The sequence below is a fragment of the Protopterus annectens genome, chromosome 4.part0 (genome assembly GCF_019279795.1).
Source record: "Protopterus annectens isolate FY-2018-M chromosome 4.part0, PAN1.0, whole genome shotgun sequence".
In the NCBI taxonomy this organism is placed as follows: Eukaryota; Metazoa; Chordata; order Ceratodontiformes; family Protopteridae; genus Protopterus; species Protopterus annectens.
Genome location: NC_056733.1, coordinates 846,958,410 through 846,979,225, shown reverse-complemented (window position 1 = coordinate 846,979,225; position 20,816 = coordinate 846,958,410). Strand labels below are relative to the sequence as shown.

The 20,816-nt window shown below is 43.3% G+C and overlaps 1 protein-coding gene across 3 annotated transcripts in view; it reads right to left on the bottom strand.

The window, feature by feature from the left end:
• The window catches only part of TEX47 (testis expressed 47), an 844,245-nt gene that overhangs the window by 664,085 nt on the left and 159,344 nt on the right, over positions 1-20,816 (bottom strand). For all 3 annotated transcript variants that reach the window (XM_044068795.1, XM_044068792.1, XM_044068794.1), the window contains exon 2: positions 1,048-1,120. In XM_044068795.1, the coding sequence (XP_043924730.1) occupies positions 1,048-1,120 (73 nt within the window). The remainder of the gene's footprint in view (positions 1-1,047; positions 1,121-20,816) is intronic.

Sequence of the window (20,816 nt, the reverse complement as noted above, 5' to 3'; positions counted from 1 at the left end):
AGCGTTGTCGCCTCACAGTAAGACGCTGTCTGGTTCGATTCTCAGCTAGAGCTTCTTCTGCGTGAAGACGTGCGCGAATGGGCGTACCTTCGATGAAGGTTGTGCGTCAGGGGTGGTAACTCAGCACATAAAAATCAACTACCAATCATTAGCAGACTGGAATTCTGCTGTGGCGACCCCTAACCGGGAAAAGCCGAAAGGCACAACAACATTATTTTGCTAGCACTATCCTTTACCTCTCTCTCCCTCTCTGTTGGCAAGAAGGCCTTGAGGGTTTTGGCCCAAACCCAACTTTAGTTAGCTAAAGTTAATTGTTTGGGCACATGGAAGGTGCTCTGATGCTTTAGAAGCTGGCTGAAAGTTATGTCCTTGGCAGGAAATAACCCGTAGAGCTTAGGCTACAGCTGCAGTGAACATCTGTACATCTATTGTTTAGGCAAGTTTAGTTACAATACTGTACTTTTGCTAAACAGCACACATTAAAAAAAAAAACTTTGCACAAGTATAACTAATATTTATGCTATAATAAAACTAAATTATATTTTCTTTTATTCTGTTTTCCGTTCAATAATGTGTTTCCAATCATTTCCAAAATAACACAAAAATGCTATGTTATGATGTTATCTCTCTGAGAGGAAGGAAATAATGTATGAATTGCCAAAAGCAAAAGACAAGTGTGAAATAGTCATTGTCAGTATATTATTCCACACAGTTTGTCACTCTGCTTAGTTCATGCTGATCCTGTATATTCTTAAAGCACTAGTGTTTTCTTTATTCACGCTGAGCAGTATAATGTAATAAACACATATGAAGAGCTTCATGGAGCACTCAAAACATTTCAGTTGCAGCAGAGTTTAATAGATTGCCATGCTGTGCAATAAATGCTGTCAAAACAAAAAAAGTGAATGAAACTGAGATAATGCAGTAAACACTGCGGCATTAGATATGTTTATGAAAATGCACCCGAAGAACAGAACTACTCCATGCTGTGCTTTGTATGAGAAAAAATCAATAGCTTCTCTATGGACTTTGAGCAGTTGTTCTTACCTGCCAAATCCCTCTTATCAGCCAATTCCGGAGAGATTTTACCCACAAAGATCAACCGGTGAAGCAAAGATTTCTGTGAAAGGAAAAGAAAAAGGTGCAGTAAGGAAATATTATGGGGCACTATGGACATTAGCTTTTGAAAGCAAAGCAGCAGGTAAGACTATGCAAAAGAAAAAAAGCCATCTTTACCTAAAAATCTGGCTGAACATTAAAACATTTGTAACACTAAAGGGATTTGCTGGCAATGTGTACTCAGTATCAGTGTAGATGAAGTACAGCAACAGCAGTGTGATATATTGTGTAATAAAATAAGGATGTGTGATGCAAAGTAGTGGAAATATCTTAACATTCTTCTATTTCATGAATACATTATTAAACAATATGTGCAAAGGGAAATTAGATGAAGGGAGTAGTTAAGATAACAAATACAAATTCTCATTTATATCTGTAAAATGAGATGTGGTCTCTCTATTCATAACTCTTATGAAGAAAAGAACAACAACAAAAAATTAAATATCCATACTGGAAACGACTTCAGTTATGATACAACTTGGCTATTTACCAAAATGATAATGTATATTTATAATTCATAATTTTTTCAGTACTTGTAAGCCGCGGTGGTACAGCGGTAGCGTTGTTGCCTCACAGCAAGAGGTTCTCCTGTTCGACTCTCGGCTGGAGTGCCTTCTGTGTGGAGTCTACATGTCCTCCCCACGCGGTCGAGTGGCCTCCAAAAGACCATGTGTGAATGGGCGTGCCTTCGCTGAAGGTTGGGCAACGGGCTGGCAAATTAGCACCATAAAAATCTACTGCCAATCATTAGCAGTCTGGCATTATACTTCTCAAAAAGAATTTACATTTATTTAGATATTTCATGAAGTTTGCAGTGAAAGTACTTATATACCACCTGAAAGTTGATTCTGCACAATAACTACAAAATACACATTTGTAGTATAAAAATGTTCAGACTTGGATGGGAATGATACCTGTCACATTCATGGCTGCCTTTATAGAAATGAATGTACTTCGGTTTCTCATTCTCAACTGCCAAATTATTTTAATTTGACAATACCATTTCAGCAATTTTTTTATTAAATTTGTAGCTCACTGTTAAGACTTCATGGTATTTGGGTGGTTGAACCTTCTTAATGTACAAATATCAGGTCTATATTAAAAGATTGAAGAGGTGTTTCAGCAAACACCTCTTGGTCGAAACATAATGAGTGAATGCACTAAAGCACGAATGCTCAAAATAGCGGTTTCTTTCCCTGGGAAAGAAACCGCTAGCACAAACACACACACACACACACACACACACACACACACACACACACACACACACTTTAAAGCATAACAACGTGGGGGGCTTTGCCCCCCCACACCCCCCAACGTGGGGGTCTGTAGCCCCCACACTCCCCCTAACTAAATATACCAACTCCAAGATTGCTCTACAGTGAGGAAAGGGGCAAACACACGGGGATGGCCAAGCGATTTCTTTCCCAGGGAAAGAAATCGCTGTTTTGAGCATTCGCACTTTAGTGCGTTTGCTTATTACATGTTGACCAAGAGTTGTTCGCTGAAACACCTCTTTGGTCTTTTAATATAGACCCCAAATGTCAATTACCTACGTGTAAGAAAAAAGGAGATTACTGAACTGCATACTGGATTAAAAGTTTGTACTGGTGTCATACAAAGCCATTTCAGCTAAATTATTTCAAATATAAGGTCACAACTCTGAAGACATGAATATGTTCTATTTTTTTTGCTGCCAAGTGCTGACTTGGACCTTTGGTGGAATTTTGATTTTGGACTGATTTCCTCTTTGAACCCTGGTTTCTTTCTAATCCTACTTTTTGAAAATAAACAGTGAAAACAGTAACACCAGGCAAAAGAAGGTTTATTTGGCAAATCACTTACAACATACTATTGTGTTTGTCATGCACCTTAACAATTGTAGTGGAATGATTTGTCTGAAAATACTGAAAAGTGTCCAAGTTACAAGACTAAATTTACCAACTTAGCAGCCAGTTTATAATATTGTTGTTTTTTATTATTTTTATTTCAAAACTTCAAAATTCTTCACTTTGTGAATATAAGTAGCAAAGATGCTAACATCTGGCATTAAAACTGTCTCAAACTGCAAGAAGACTATCATATCATTTCTCAGTCAGTATAAAACAAATCTTATTTGGGATCTAATAATTCACACAACTGAGATATTCTGAAAGTTTATGCTTCTTAAAATTTGGTGAAAATATTACAAACTGTACAAATTGTAATACAATGATTTCAAATTAATGCTAAATCATAGTTTAGACTCATTTTAACAGTTTTACTGTGAATCTTCATCCCACAATGTTTTAAATATTTTTATTTTTTGTTTATTGCAGCCAAAACAAAGGAAAATATATGTACAGGTTCATTTATTATAGAATTATTGAGATAAAAGATAACACAGTGGAACTAATTCAAAGAATTACCACAGCAGAGACAGGCCCCGGGATTCATGAGGCTCGGCGCAAGGACGGCGATAGCCTTGCGCCAGCCGTGCAGCGTAGAGATGGCACAGCAGCACCACATGCATATTAATGAAGGCATACTGCCGTAATGGCCACGTGCATAGGAAATGAGTACAAGTGCAGGGGGCATGTCCAAGCTCTGCATGGAGGCATGATCATGTTGGCTGCATATGCACAACCTAAAATGCTGACTAGTACAGCCTGCTTCTAATAGTAATCACACCTGTCAGTGTCCGTGGATACTGAAACGTATGCAAAGCATGCAAGACAGTTTTGCGAACATAAAAATAAGAAGCAAACACAAATGCACGTAGCTGAATATTGAGTCCCCATCCCTCGAACAAATGACATTTAAAACCCCATGCCCGTATTCCATTGTAGTGTCGATAGTTATATCAAGTGGAAGCGAAACGCATCGTGTTAGCACGCTGCCAATATCTAAGCCTAGCCTAATGGTCAGGGTTACCACCTGTCCCACAATGTGAGGGAGAGTCCCCCTCTGGGCAGTTGTGTCCATACCAAAACCATTATAAATGTAAAATGTCCTGCGATCTTAGGACATAATTATGTCCCAAATCTTATGTAGTAGTCACATACAATACTTATTTCCATATGTAAAATACCTACATGTTACAAGAAATAGAATAAGCAAGTAAATGAAACAGAAGCAGCAGCTAAACTGCTACAACAATAAGCTTGCATTCAGGCATAAAACAAAAGTACTATCTGTTGTACTGACCGTGGGTATGTGTTGGCCTGTAAAATCTGATGTGTGTCCCGAATATATCTCATCCTGGCCATATGAAAAGGTGGCAACCCTACCAATGGTCAGAGCATTCGCCCAAAATCTGCCCATTCGTGGTACAAGGCGCCCTTGTCAGGATGGGCCAAAGATGAAAAGGTATTACCCGGGTCTACCTACCATGTCATGAAAGATAAGTATTTGCGTGTACCTATGTGCGTGATGTACAGCATGTGGAAGGTGAAAAATGCTAGGGTAGTCCTCATAACCACACAGGTACCAGAGATATGTAGTGTATGCAATGTGTTCCCTTGACCGTGCCATGGGCCATCAACCAGAGAATGGATGGATGGAGTGTGTGGAATATGGGTGTGGGGGGGGACGGGTAATGTAATAATTCGCCAAGGGGAGACTGTGTTGGATGCACAATAGGTGAACTGGAGGTGTACGAGGGAGCAGTGGGTGAATCAGAAAGAAACACAAAGAACAAACATACACATCCGCAATACAACCTGACAGGCCATACTGTAAAACACAGTCCCACAAACATATGAATATTAAAATGTGCAATACACATATACAGAAACGTCACCGGCACATACCCACATAATGGTCTGGCCTGAACTGAGCCATCCAACCACAACACACCTGGATGCATAATTGAATACCCATCATCCCCGCTACAGCACACAAGCCCCCCGCCCCATTCCTGAACGTCCACCAAATCCAGCCATACTCGGGCTGCTAGCTTGGCACAGCCATATCTGCACATAGTGACCACTAATCATATCTAGTAGGCAGTCTCACCCTAGGCAGTCTCAGGATTGCAACTATGTATCCCTTGCATGTATAACCCTATCACATTTTCGTAAATCCAAAAATATTGAAGGTTATTGCCGGTTATTGGTCTGTTCAATTTTTGGACATCCCTCATGGGATAAGTATCCTGTGTAAATATCAGACTTGATGAGAGGACATGATGTCCAGTCCTGTAGACATCTGGACACAAGTTGTATGTGCAGTAGTGGTTCATGAGACTGCTCAGCCTCCAACCGGTCATGCAGAACCTACTACCTGGGATTAAACATCTGACCGTGATGCACGGCTCCCCACATGCATTATCGAGAATATATACTTTACACATTCGCATAGTGGCAGTTGGATATAGGGTGATTAAGGTGCTGACGTAAGCAGGGTACCTCCTGTCCCACTTTGTGAGGGAGAGTCCCTGTTTGGGCAGGTGTGTCCTGACCAAAAATAATACAATGGCAAATGTCCTGTGATTGTAGGAAATAATTATGTACCATATTTCATGTAACAGTTGCATAAAACAGTTATTTCTGTATGTAAAATACGTAAATTTTACAAGAAACAGAATAAGCAACTAAACTGCTACAAGAATAAGCTCTCATCTAGGAAAATAAGTAAAGTTCTAAACCCTGTACTGACCGTGGGTATGTGTCGGCCTGTAAAATCTGATATGTGTCCCGAAAATGCCCCACTTTGTCCATTAGTAAAGGTGGCAACCTAGACGTAAGCGGGTATGCAAGTGGATAGGTGGCGGTGATTAAACAGTATGTGGAATGTAAAAATGTATGTAGGTGTATATGCATGTGTATGTAAAGACTGATATATATATGGAAAGAGATATAAAGATACACACACACACATATATATATATATATATATATATATATATATATATATATATAGTTATGAAGAATGAACATGGTCACAATATAGCAGTCACAACGAATGTGAAGGGAAATAGCAGCGGAACCAGCCGTAATATTTAGTGCTTTTATATATCAGGCTGGCCATCAGTGCGCACACCTCTGCATCCCCAACCACAGGTAGAATGCTAAAAGTGGAACGAACAATATTCCCTTGCTAAGTCTGACTTTCAACTAGGTACAGGGCAGTCCTGGTCCAAGTCGGACAAGCCTAAACCCGGAAGACCATATGAAAACCCTGACAATTGAACACATGTATGTGCCAGGACTATAGGCTGTAGAGGTCTGAATATCCTCGGAGTGAGTCATACATGTGGCACGAGTCCAGAGCAGTAGGGAATAGGGAATGACACGTGTAGTAGCGCGTTATTCCCAACAGGTAAATGGATGCCTGCTGTGTAAGTGAAGTGATGAGGCATGTGTTTGGGTAACTATGCACCATGGGTATACATATAAATGAGGCAGAACACCAATAGTGTAGTGGTTAGAGCATCCGTCTAATGAAAAGGCATTCACGGTTCAAGGTCGACAATAGCACATATCATTTTCCTTGTGGAATTAATGTTGCTCTGCTGTAAAGCCGACATTTAAACATGCAAAGGTGAACGTGTGTATTGCATGGGACTATTAACCAGTTCCTTTCAATCAAAGTGGTACTGTCATAATGTATAAGACACAAATAAGCATAAATAAGCGACAGTAAACATATGTAGCGCACAGTAAGCATAGGTGAGTGCGCCTGCGTGGGTGTAAGCGGCTTGAGCATAGGAAATGTATGTTTGTATGTACAGATATAAAATATATATATATATATATATATATATATATATATATATATATATATATACATATATATATATATATATATATATATATATATATATATATATATATATACATATACACACACACATATATATGTGTGTACAGATATATATCTACATACATGAGAAATATATATATAAATATATATATATATATATATATATATATATATATATGAAGAATGGACATTGTAACAGTAAAGCATACACAAGGGATGTGAAGGGAATCAAGTGCAATGTTGGTATTGTAAAGTGCTTTTAGCATATGTCATAAAAAGCTGCCCAAGAGTGAGCAGAGCACTGCTACTCACACCACAGGCAAGGTATTACCACTGGGAGTAACATTGTTGAAATGCTAGGTCTACTTTACACACAGACGGAATGTAGTCCCATGCTGGGACCTCCAAAAATTGGAAAGCGCAAATGGATGTATGTGCAAATATACATGGCGGGAGACCCTGTGAATACACGAGGTGGGACAGAATGTGTGTAGGGCCCCAAAAGCTCTGGAGAGGGAAATGTGTAAAGGTGTGTCATGGCTGCGATAACAAGTGGATAATGGATGTTATGCCTGTAAATTTAACACAGGTGTGGTGGAGGAACTATGGGTATGCAATTATAGATCCACGCGTGCCAGAGTTGGATGAGCCAGTTCTAATGGACCACCCCGTGGAGGTCATCTAGGTCGTAATAGGTATATATGCATACCCACATGCAAACAACAATATATGTTGACGTACAAATTATGAAACACATGCATTCCATTTGTTGACATAAATAATAGGAATGTGCCCATACAAACATCGACAGTACATGGAATAATAGGCTGTGCAGAAGAGGGATGGGTCGAATCACACTATCACATTCCAATTACCATCGGTAATCCCTACATGAACATATAGTGACATCTGTCCGCTGTATAACGTGCTACATACTGATTACAAGATAACTGGAGTGTGTCGGCATTATAATGAATAAGGCACTAGTATGCTGGTGAAGCTTATAAACACCATTACGAATGTGTAAGTGCGTATGAGCGGGGAATGTATTGACACACTGATGTACATATATATAATCATATATATAACCATGTATATAACCATATATATATCTATATATATATATATAAATATATACATATATATATATATATATATATATATATATATATATATATATATATATATATATATATATATATATATATATATACATATATATATATATATATATATATATATATATATATATATATATATATATATATATATATATATAACAGCAAGATATGAATATACATGTATGAATACATATGCAGATATGTCTGTATAAATTAATGTAAATAGATATATATATGTTACAGTAAATATACACATGTATATACCTAGGTTATGTTACAGCAGTTATGGGTAACATGTTTAGACTGGGCATATGTTGGTGGGAGGTCCACTCAATAAACAACTAATTATCACCCACCCCAGCTAGGCCGGTGAGACATACAGACACGCAATAAAGGTAAATACAACACTGGTTCCCAAACCACTACCAGTGGGAGAGATCTACAGGGTCTACACTTTAAACATGGACAGCGACGTCCCTTGCGGGACACCAAAAATTTGGTACCTGTCAACCAATGGGGGAACACCATTACGACCAGGATGTAGCTGTACATGGAACAGTAGGTTGTGCAAGCCTGATAACACATGGGTTGACACAACATATGACATGTGTCCCGACACGGGGAGAGTGGGCAGTGTGTAGGGTTATGTTCATATCCCACCTGCGTTCACCTGCGCCCACAGTAAGGATGAGTGCTGTAGATTAGTGGCAGGTGGGGGAACTATGGGTATGTGATTATGGGGCTAGGCCTGCATGTGTTGGCTGGCAGACAGGTATTAGGACTGCCCCGTGGGTGTAAGTAATATTCCGATGTAGGTACAGCAGATGCACATATCTCCCAAACTATAAGAGCACATCTACTGGACTGTCCATAAACCATTGGGGGAATACATAGGGACCATATCATTGAACTGTCCCCGATTACCAGGGACGTCCGTGATTGTGAATCAGAATCCTAACACAGTCTCAACTAAACCATCCTAGAACTAGTGATATTAGGAGGAAAGGTGGCGGAATACACGTAATGAATAATGACAACATGTAAGAGTCATAAACTGCTTGCACCTCAGAAAATGTGTATGAATACATATGTGCTCTGTGTCTGTCAATGTGTCAGGTTAATAGCACCAGCCTTCTAAATGTGTCCCTGAGGTTGTTATGCAGTGTCCCTGATTCAGTGTTTATTCTTCCCCATTCGTATGAGATGTCTGATAGTGAGAGAAAGCGCATGTTCCGCCGACTACCTTAGAAGATTGATAGAATAAAAGGTATGAGTTTACTACCTGTCCACCTTTGCCAGGAACACTCCCCTGTGGGCAGTTGTGTCCTGCATAATAACTGTAATTAAGGCAAATGTCCTGTGATTTAGGGCAAAGACTACCTATATTGTCTGTAGTAGTAGCATAAAACAATTATGCTCCTCTGAAACACCTAAATGTTATAGGTAACAGTATAAGCAACTATAATGCTACAAGAGTATCCTTTTATTTAGGCAAAACAGTGAAGTACACCCCTTTCTACTGGCTGTGGGTGTGTTGACCTGCAAAGTCTGAGGTCCTATAGGGTTGCCACCTTTCCAAATGGCCAGAGTGGGACATATTTTGTAGAAATGTCAGACATTCCAGGACTAAACATACCTACAGCCATGCATAGTACAGGATTACACTTATTTGCACAAATAAAAGCTTCATCTAGTTGCATGTGAATTGCTTATGCTACTTCACATAACATATAGAAGTGTCATATATAAAATAACTGTTGTATGCAATTATTAATAAAACGTAGAATATAATAATGTCCTGTAATATGGACATGTGCTATGTCTTGATTATTTTCGAAGTGTTCCTCGCAAAGTGGGACAGGTGGTTATCCTAAAGTCCTACCTTCGCCAATTGAGAAGGTGGCAAACCTATAATAGGTATGCGGTAGCATGACCTGTCCGATGAATGTGGCTATCACAACCCAACTACTCGTTTGTAATGCAGGGTCTCGGTTCCCATGTATCAGCCAGACAAGAGCAGAGTGTATGCGGAACACACAAATATGATTGATTCACTGGACAGGCCGCTGATTCCATGCAGTCGAACACCATGCCGTCGCCTAATGGGCAGCCATTCCCAATACTGTAGTCATGTAGTCCGATGTGATAGGCATTACAAGGTGGGAGCAGATTGTAAGAGGAACACACAATTATGAATGATTCACCGGACAGGCCGCTGATTCCATACATTCAAACACCATGCGGTTGCCTAATGGGCAGCCATTCCCAATACTGTAATCAGGAGTGGCCTTAGGTCAACTGGTGCCCTAGGCAGAGGGCACAATGGCAGCCCCCACCACACCACCCAGTGCCCCCATCCTGGTCTACCTACACCAAATAAATACTGGTAAAGTGCACCCACTAAAGTGGTGCCCTAGGCGGACACTTAGTTGGCCTATGCCTAAGGCTGGCTATGACTGTAGTCATGTAGTCCAATGTGATAGGCATCATAAGGTATGCCTAAGAGTAACACACGAATATGAATGAATCTCCGGACAGGCCGCTGATTCCGTAATAGGCAGCTGTTTCCAATACTGTATTCATGTATTCCGACGTAATAGGCATTACAAGGTGGGAGCACATTGTATGAGGTACACACACATATGACTGTGTCACTGGACAGGCCGCAGATTCCATACAGCTGAACGGGATGCCTTCGCCTAATGGGTGGCCAATCCCGATACTGGAGTCATGTAGTGCGATGTAATTGGCATCACAAGGTAATATTGTGGTCCTCACTCACACCCAGGGATGTGAGTGACAGATGTAAGCACCAATGCCGGTGCATTAGCAAGTGTGTGAACGAGCGGGTGTAAGCGTGTTTGGTTACCAGTATGCCGAGTATTGGATTGGTTAAACCATGTAGAGGCTAATCGAGCGTAAGAGGCTGTAACCAGAGGATATCATACAGCACGGCCATTCAACAGTATAGGAATGTATCCCATCATGTAGAAGTACATGTGAGTGTTTATGTCCAGCATATAGGTACATACATATATAGAGATGTATCAGGGACCTGCCATGTGGCAACAAAGCATTACAAACAAATGAAACAGGAAACACCAGCGACGCCTGTATTATGTAGTGGTGTTGCTCTATGTGATCACAAGACTCCCTCAGATAGACAATAGTTGTACATTGGCCGTATACATCACTCTGTGCATGTAATGTACATTAACACAACAGTACCTGTCCAATCATTATGTGTGAACAGTACCCCTGCAATGTGCAACATTATCATCATGATAAAGGTAAATGGGGTAACCATAGAGGAACCGGTAGTGTTATGTGTACAATGGGGTCGTCCTCCTCACGTGTACCTGAACTATGTAGGAGTGATGTGCATACCAGGACCGTGCACCTGAGGGACAGTGGTGAGGAAAACAGTAGTATGTTATGATGCACATTACAAGGGTTTCATGTGTCCAGTGGGCACGTGTGTGTAATGGACAGCTATGTATAGGGCAGATGGTTTCCTAGGAGCCGAATGGCCTTATGTGTCCGTAGGTGAGGGTCAGATGTTGAGGAAGGAGTGTAGGTATGGCCATGGAAAATTGGTAGGAGCACAGAAATGACAGCATACAAGGTTGGTATATGACACATGTGGGGGGATACACCCTGGATGGGGATGAGTCTACAACATTCAAAAGTCCATGGGAACAGTGGGACGGAGGTCTCCAGCCATGGGTAACTGCCACTGCACCTACACAACTGCAAAGGAGGCAGTGCTGTGGGCTGTCCAGGACAGGCAGCATCACCCTGTAAATGTGACACTCCTCCCTTGAACTGGCATATCTGGCTTCGTAACCCCTTAGGAAGCCACCTACAAAACATGTCCGGGACCACACGACAGCAGATATGTACCTGTCTGGTCCTGCTCCCAAGGGGGACATGCTACATCCTCAGTGGTGGAGCCACCAGAAGGTTGTGCATAGCCAACAGAGGTTGATGTTAATGGCTGGGCCCCAGATGTGCTAGTGCCCAGTGCCATGGTCAGCTGAAGTGGGACAGGAGGATCTGCCGGAACCTACCAACCCATTCGGCCTATGGTGTTGGGTTTTAAACCCACATATGGCTTAGTGATAGACAACAGCATACAGGATTACCTACGACAGTATGCATAGATATCGCCAGCAACCCAACAGATTGTATACATTTGCAGAGGGAGCACAACACATGCATATATACCGCATGGCAACTGTACAATGTGTAGTAGACGTGTGACCGCAGCTATGAACAGTTGCCCATCATTGGCTTGTCACTGGGAATCCCACACAGTGTCAGTCATACCACTGTCTCATGTGACACAAGTCCAGTCAGGGATGCGATGGCAGTAACACATCCCTATCATCATGTACAGTCTGCAATCCCCACACCATGCTTCTGCTGTGCACAGAAATGTGTTCAGTGTGTAACAAAGCAGACAAATGGTTGTACACACTCACCTGTTCACAGATGGCCCTACAGATAGGGTTCCCTCATGAACAGAGTATTGTCATGTCTGTATTTTAACATGCAGAACAGCCATTACCACACATATGTTAAACATGCAGTAGTCTCAATGCAGCATAGCTACACTTGCATGCTGTAGTTGTGTGGCACATCACCCTCCTGTCATTAGGTTATTTCCCACTGTTGAAAATGATGGAGGTACATCCAGATAACATCTGCAATGTCATGTCAGAACACCACATCCAGGTACCACTCACAGCGACTGTAATGGCCAGATAATAACATCTTTCCCTAGATAGTGTACTGTCTTTATCATGCGGATGGCTATGGGAACACCATCACAGCTGTACCACATGCAATCAGCTAGAGGAGGACTGCAATAGGTGCAGAGGCCATCACCTGACCATTTCCATCTGTTACAACACACATGCTGCTGCTGTGCAGTTGTACACCTTCACATCCACCAGAGAGTGTGTGTGCGGGACAGGCAATGTACACCAGGGAAGGGCTTGGAGACTTCACCATAATCTGCCACACGCTGAATAGTACAGGGTCAAACCCCTGACTACTCATTACTATTACATGTGCATGACGTTACTACATGTGCCACAGAGGCACCATGTTGCAGTGCTGTAAGAACATGTCTGTAGGTGAGTGAGTGCCATCTGCAACAGATATAGTAGACATACATTAGGTGTGGCACACGTCAGTCCACGTGAATGGATGCCATTGCCACCACAACCACACTCTAATGGACACGCATTGACACCTTTGCCAGGGCAGCAAATACACAATGTACCTACTTAGTTTGCCACACCGCAGTAATGCACAGGACCACATGCACCACAGGGGATATCTGGAGGTTCAATGGGCTAGGCCATGTGAAAGTGCTTGACAACTGTTGGTATGCCAACGAGGTTTATACTGGGAGTGCCTGTGGTTGGGAGCATCACAACCCACACACAGACACAGGGTGCCAGTACTGTCATGCAGGTATGCATTGCTCCATGGGTGTGTAGTGTTTGGCTGTGCAAGACGGCTGTACAAGGCTGGGTGAGGGGTAATCCTTGTCATTGCATCACCCGACAATGGTGTGCAGTGCAGGGGTGAAGTGTCTGCAATGTCCCATACAGATGGGTACTGCAATATCTGGCCTGACATCCTGGTTACCAATGTGTAGGGCCATAGCTTTGCAATGCATGCCATGTCTGTGTTTGATAGTCCTTCACATGGACATTGCCTGGGATGTGCATATTCCACAATACTGTACAGTGACATGTACAGGTGTACCTGGTTTGGCAGACACATGTAGTGTACACAGCATGTTATATCCCGATATGCCAATACTGGCCTGGTGTGGCGAAAGATGGATACTACATAGGAAAACTACAAAACCCGCTCCCAAACATGTCCAGTGGTAAGACAATCACGGCCACCTCTACACAGGCTCTGACAGACAAAGATACACTTGCCATGTCCTGTATACAACCCCCTACCATATCACACTGCAGCAACATGCATTTAGGGTACGCCCTACAGCAAATGCTACAAAGCACTGTACTTGTCTCAAGCAGGCAGACACACACACACACACACACACACACACACACACACACACACACACACACACACTTGGCATGTCTGGGATTAGAGCACCAACCTAACTACTTTACTACACTACAGCATTGCGTAGTTACAGAATGCACTAACGAGATTACTGGGACACAGCACTCCCAGTGGTGTATTTGTAGATGGGCGACATCATCAGCCTTGCTAACGGTGGGTATAAGAAATGTATGGAGTGTGAGCAGTATAAAGGTATTACTCAGTCCTCAGGCAAACGGGGAGACACACACACGCACACACACACACACACACACACACACACACACACACACACACACACACACACACACACACACACGGCAAGTGTGGGACTAGAACACCGACCTAACTACTTTATTACACTACAGCATTATGCAGTTACAGAATGCGCTACCGAGATTACTGGGACACAGCCCTGCCAGAGGTGTATTTGTTGATGGGTGACATCATCGGCCTTGCTAACAGTGGGTATAAGAAATGTATGGAGTGTGGCCAGTCTAAAAGCAACTTAGAGTCCACCGGCAAACGGGGACAGACATACACACATATGCCAGTGTCGGGTACAGAACACCTGCCTATTTACAGATTACAATTACAATACTACATATATACGAATCGCACCACACAGACTACACATGTCAAGGCTGTCATTATGACTGTCTGGGAATGCGGACATCAACAGGGATGCTGGCAGTTAAGATGTACATACCTGTGAACCTGTGTGTTTAAAGTATGAATCCATCCTGACCTGGAGTATGCCCATCTGTGGAATGGACGACTACTACCACTATACAGGGTTAGAATGGCCATGCCCATACACAGAGGCACATAACCAACACAATGTGTCACTGGGCATGCTCACACAGTAGCACAGGGTGGTTCGGAATGCACTGTGTCCATCTACACAAGGATATACTGGGCATGCTCATACACTTAGTAGCACAGGGCTGTTCGGAATGCACTATGTGCCCATCTACACAAGGATATACTGGGCATATTCATACACTTAGTAGCACAGGGGGCATGCTCACACACTTAGTAGCACAGGGCTGGTCGGATGCACTACTATGTGTCCATATACACAAGGAAAAACTGGGCATGTTTATACTCCTAGTAGCACAGGGCTGACAGGGATGCACTCTGATGCTAAACACGGAGGGCCACAGTAGCCATGCTATTACAGGTAGATGTAAATAACACATTGTAATGGGCTCTGGTGTTGGTAGTTGTCACTGTTAGCGGGAACACTGCTCTACATATATTTGACAATGGTCTTTAACAAATCAGCTGTCATTCTGGGATGACATGGCTGACAGTAGGCATGCCTTTGTCACATATCACATGCATCCATGATACAAGGGAGTGTGGATACTACCTGCCCACACAGTGCCATTCCAAGGCAAATATCCTAAACAAAGGTTAACTCCCATACACCTACAGGACAACTGCATTGTTTTCTTATGCTAACCAGTGCTAGATGTTTAGTGTCCATATTCACAGCTGGCCACTGTAGATCCAACAATGGGGAGTACTGACATATGTGCAGTGAGGAACATCTGGCTGATGACTCTGTAGTGCACAATAGCACTACCACCATATACCTCACAACCTAGCACTACCACCATATACCTCAGAACCGGACATGTGGGCCATAACACAGGTACTGACCGCTCCAGGTGGTATACCCACAAACATAAAGGCCACTCATATGTACTGACCAGTCCCCCCATGAAAGGCATCACAGATGAGCCATGCACAGGACACAGTGTCACATGCTGCATTCTAGGATGTAAACTGCAGACACCACCATGCCCTCGGACCACCACCACGCAACCATACATGTTGTATGACAGACGAGTATGCCACCATGTGACCATTGACCTGTGTACTGTACTAAGCTCTACATCAACTGTAGACAGTACACATGTACTGACACAGTTGCATTATGTGTTATGCAATGCAATGATACCACTGTCTGTGACCAGGTCAGCTGTACACATACCAAGGGCCCTCAGTACTGTCCACCATTAGCAGATGTCTGTTGCTGTACACCAGTACACACCCTCATGTATGGATATGACATACATGCACCTGCCCTGGGTATGTACATGCCACACACACAACATACCTGTAAATAGCATAGCTGTTGTAGTCCTTTGTGCAAACAGGTGGCTACAGCCATTACACACATGCACATGGAATGTAGGTCCATGGCTGCTGAATGCTAACACTACATAAGGTGTGATATCAATGTTGACAGAGGTAACATCCCCTCTGTACTGGTCACCTATCATATCATACAACAGTCCATGTGTCATGTATGTTATTACACATATCCACCAATTGCAATGCCTACAAACATGACCAAATGTCAGGATTGTAGGACCTACACACCTGTACACGTAGTGTTGTGCATTCAGATAACATGCATGTGCAGTTGCTAATGTATGCAGGTGGCATGTATCCTAGTACATCATGCAGCTGCAATGCAGCCTCAACATTGCCAACTGTATATGGTGATATGTTGAATGTACAGAAAGATGTATCACAGGTATGGACAGATGTGTTGAAATAACTAAGTGGTGGGGTATCTTTGCAGATGGATGTTTGCTGTGGACAGCTCACAGGTGTGTCACAAGTGGTCCTACAATACCCTGTGTAACCAGTAAGCAATGGTTTTGTTAATTGAAGGACATAACACACAACTTAGACAGTGGTCAGGGTGATAGTGAAGGTAAATCACTTGACACCTGTTAATAGATGTGACGTCCCTAGTGCATATATCAGCACTGTTGTCACAGGAAGCATCAGTACAGTTTGTAACACGTGCAATACTGCTGTACGTCTGACATACATAACATGAGCTAGGCAGGTCTGAGATTCACAGTACTGGCATGTGTGGTTGTGTGTGTGCCCATATTTGTCACGTATTATGGGGAATACATCTCAATTGTTACTCACTCTCCTGTACACTAGTGTACACATCTGTACAGACTGCAATGTATAAAGCAGGACATAGGCAGGGGCGTGTATCTCACACATGTGAGGTATCTGTATGTGCATGACATAGGTGTATTAATTACTGAGTGCCACAGTGTGTGTATGTAGGGCTGACTGGTCCCTGGTGTGAGGATGTATGTTACCATACCGAACTGATAGGACCCCTCCCACCATCCAGGCAATGCATTCAACTATCCGTGTTGACATCCCCGATCTTAGGCTGTACTGACTACCTGTACATGTGTATTCTCTGTGGTGAGTCATGTAGGTGCACAGTACTGTAATGATGATTTGCACATAGGCAGGGGTCATCATCCCACCAGTAGCAACTGTGTGCGAGTGTGTGTTACTGTGTCGGTGAAGCCGTGAGCGTGTGTGTGTGTGTGTGTGTGTGTGTGTGTGTGTGTGTGTGTGTGTGTGTGTGTGTGTGTGTGTGTTACAGTGTTACTGAATACATGTGTGTCAATACCTGAGTGTGTGGGAGCAGTTGTGTGTTGACATCCTGTCATGGGAATGTGTATTACAGATTCCCATTGAGGCATCACACTTCCCACTGGCCTCTACCCTTGTAATCGGCTAGACCACTCTCTTACCTCACCAGTCCATGTAACTGTACCTGTGATGTCACCCTTTATGGATGTCACATCTGTGGCCACAGTAGCTTAATACACAGCTATCATGTTCTTGGAACGGTAGACGTGTTTGTAACATGGGGCATTCTCACTGGTATGTGGCAGCTACATGGTGCATGCTGGTATATTCATGAATACCTGTGAGTAGTCCACATTGACATATGGGACACTTAACTGCAAACACTGACATCCACCGGCACATGCAATTAGAACTGAAGAAGGACAGCAGAACAACATGGCCAACATGCATTTACTGTTGTTACACAAGACACATAATGTTAACAGTATTGTTCACCTGTACTACATGGTATATCTGCTGACTGACAACAGTCCTCAACATTTGTAAACTACACGTCATCCTAGTCTGTTCACCCTGTGCATCAGACCATATGAGCATGTCCCAGCACCGATGGTGTGGATGTCAGGGATGCGGCACAGGCATCATCATATGCACAGGGTGTTAATGTTTGCCAGAGGCCTAGGCTGCACCATTGGATGACATCATGTGTGTGGATTTGGGCCTTTGATCTAATTGGGCATGTGTGGATGTTATGCATGTGTGTGTTGCGGTGCCCTACATATGTGTCCAGTGTGTGTGTGTATGTCTGCACACAGTTCTCCCATGTGTCTGGCCTACACAGGGGTATTACTGACAGCTGCAGACTGTACAGGCAAGGTATTACAGTTCACGGTGTCTGGCCACGGACATGTGACCTGTGCCTGCCAGGGGTTACACAGGCACTACAAGACAGAGGTGCAGATTGGGTACTGTCTGATGTCACTAGTCCACTGGAACCATGTCCCTATTGGGACCGTCCCGGGCCACGTGCACATGGCCTGCTGTGTCATGGTGTGGACAGTACAGCACCAGATACACTGCTGTTGCTACCGCCACTATGGGAGCGGGCATGTGAGGTAGCTCATACACGTAAACCTGACACAGGTGATGAAGCAGGCCTACGTCCACGTGCCCGACGCCTCACTCCTACCAGATGTTCCAACACAGACAGCTCACGCTCGCGGATTGTCATGCCACGGTCAAGGACTCCAAACATGTCACCCAACTGTCTATCCAAAGCATCAGCAATCTGCTGCTGAGCATTTACCATTGCCTGGATGCTGTTGTTTAAAGAACGGAAAGCAGCCCTCTGTAGCTTCTGATCTTCTCTGTTGCGCCATTCGGCATGTGCCTATGCCTCCATTACAGCCTGAAACATGTGTCTGGTGACAACAGCTGCTGTGCTCTGTCTTGCAGGAGCATGTTGGCCAGAGATCCTCCTATGAGCAGCACTGGCCACGTGCCTGTGTGGGGCACCACCAGTAGTTTGGCTGTCACCATGGTGTGCAGGCACTCCTTCCATAGCCACTACACTTTTCTTTTCCAAGCTACCACGCACCAACAGTCCTTCCTCTATGGCCACTGGTGATGGGGTATGTGCAGGTATGTGATCTGTGGGCGGGGATGAGGTGGATATAGATGGAAAGGCAACCAATGGCACAGTTTCAGCCCCTGACAACTCTGCCTGTGACCCAATCATATGTTCATCATTACTGTTAGAGTCTGTGGTGACACTAACATCTGATGTACCCCAGGAGGGCAATGCACCTACATCACCTGTGAGGGCAGACAAGAACTGTACACTACAATCTATACAATAGACACACACACACACACACACACACACACACACACACACACACACACACACACATGCATGTGATATGACAGAAGGCATGCAACATGCATGTGATACAGCAGACGGCATGCAGCGCAGACAATAATAGTGGTAGTTATCATACATCCCTAGGTTGTACACAACAGCATGCATGTGTGATAGCAGACGGCAAGCAAATTACACAGTCATAGTAGTGGTTAACATACATCCCTGTGTTACACCATGTGGACCACCACAGGTTAACAGTACACCTGTCTGATGTGTGGCATATGACCTTGATAATCACATGTAGTATGACATGTGATCCGCTGACTTGTGCAATGACATGCATACATGTTCAACACAATGGTGTCCTGTTGAATTTACAGTAGGGCAATGGTGTACCAATTCAGTGTTGTCTGTCCACCCTACAGATATACTGTAAATTTAGCTGATGTGCATGGCCATTGCAGGGAATCTTGAGGAGTCTCTAGTGCTATACAGTGTGAGTTACAAACAGGGTTCATAGCCATGACTGTGTTCAAATACAATATATATATATATATATATATATATATATATATATATATATATATATATATACTGTGGAATGTGACCCATGTCAGTGAGGTGTATACACACTAAACCATGATGTGGAAGTTGTGACACAGGTCACTGATGGGTATATAGATGACACCCCTGCACATCTGCAGCCATATTGCTGCAGCCTGGCAACTATGGGAAGACATGGCAAACACGTCGGTACACCATGTCCCACATGACATCTGTGTACCACACACATGAGGCGCCAGTATGGCATTTATGTCCATCACCAGCAATGGGAATGTACTGTATCTGTGGTCTGATGTGGATACTGTACAGGTAACTGCTGTCATGTTGCAACACCCTCAAGATGTTCAACACATCCTATGTGGTGGATTGATGTTACACCTACACAATATGTGCACAGGCCTGTAGGATGTCTAGCATTCCACATCTACATTATGACCATTATACAAAGGCCATGGCCGAACCATGTGTAGCCATTGTACAACAGGGTGTACACACAAACACAACACTTGTACTGTGTGTGTTGCTCCATGCCTCTGGCCATCCTCCATGCCCATGTGTGTACATGTGTTGTCCAAATTATAGTGATGGGCATCTATTTCACATGTCTGTGTTGTCCCATATGACATATATGCTCCACTGACAACAGGGTTATGCAGATAAAGGGTGGTATGTGGGATATGTTTTCAGGTTAGGTAGGCAGTGTAGCAGCCAGGCCAATAGATGTCATGGACATGTCAAGATAGCACATCACATTGTGTGACATTCATAGCAGGGCTATGATCCACACTGGTGAAACCTGTGTGCTGGCCATACTCCAGCCCACTGTGTAGTACTGTTTGTATTCACCACATGTGTAGATCAGATCTGTGGTACGT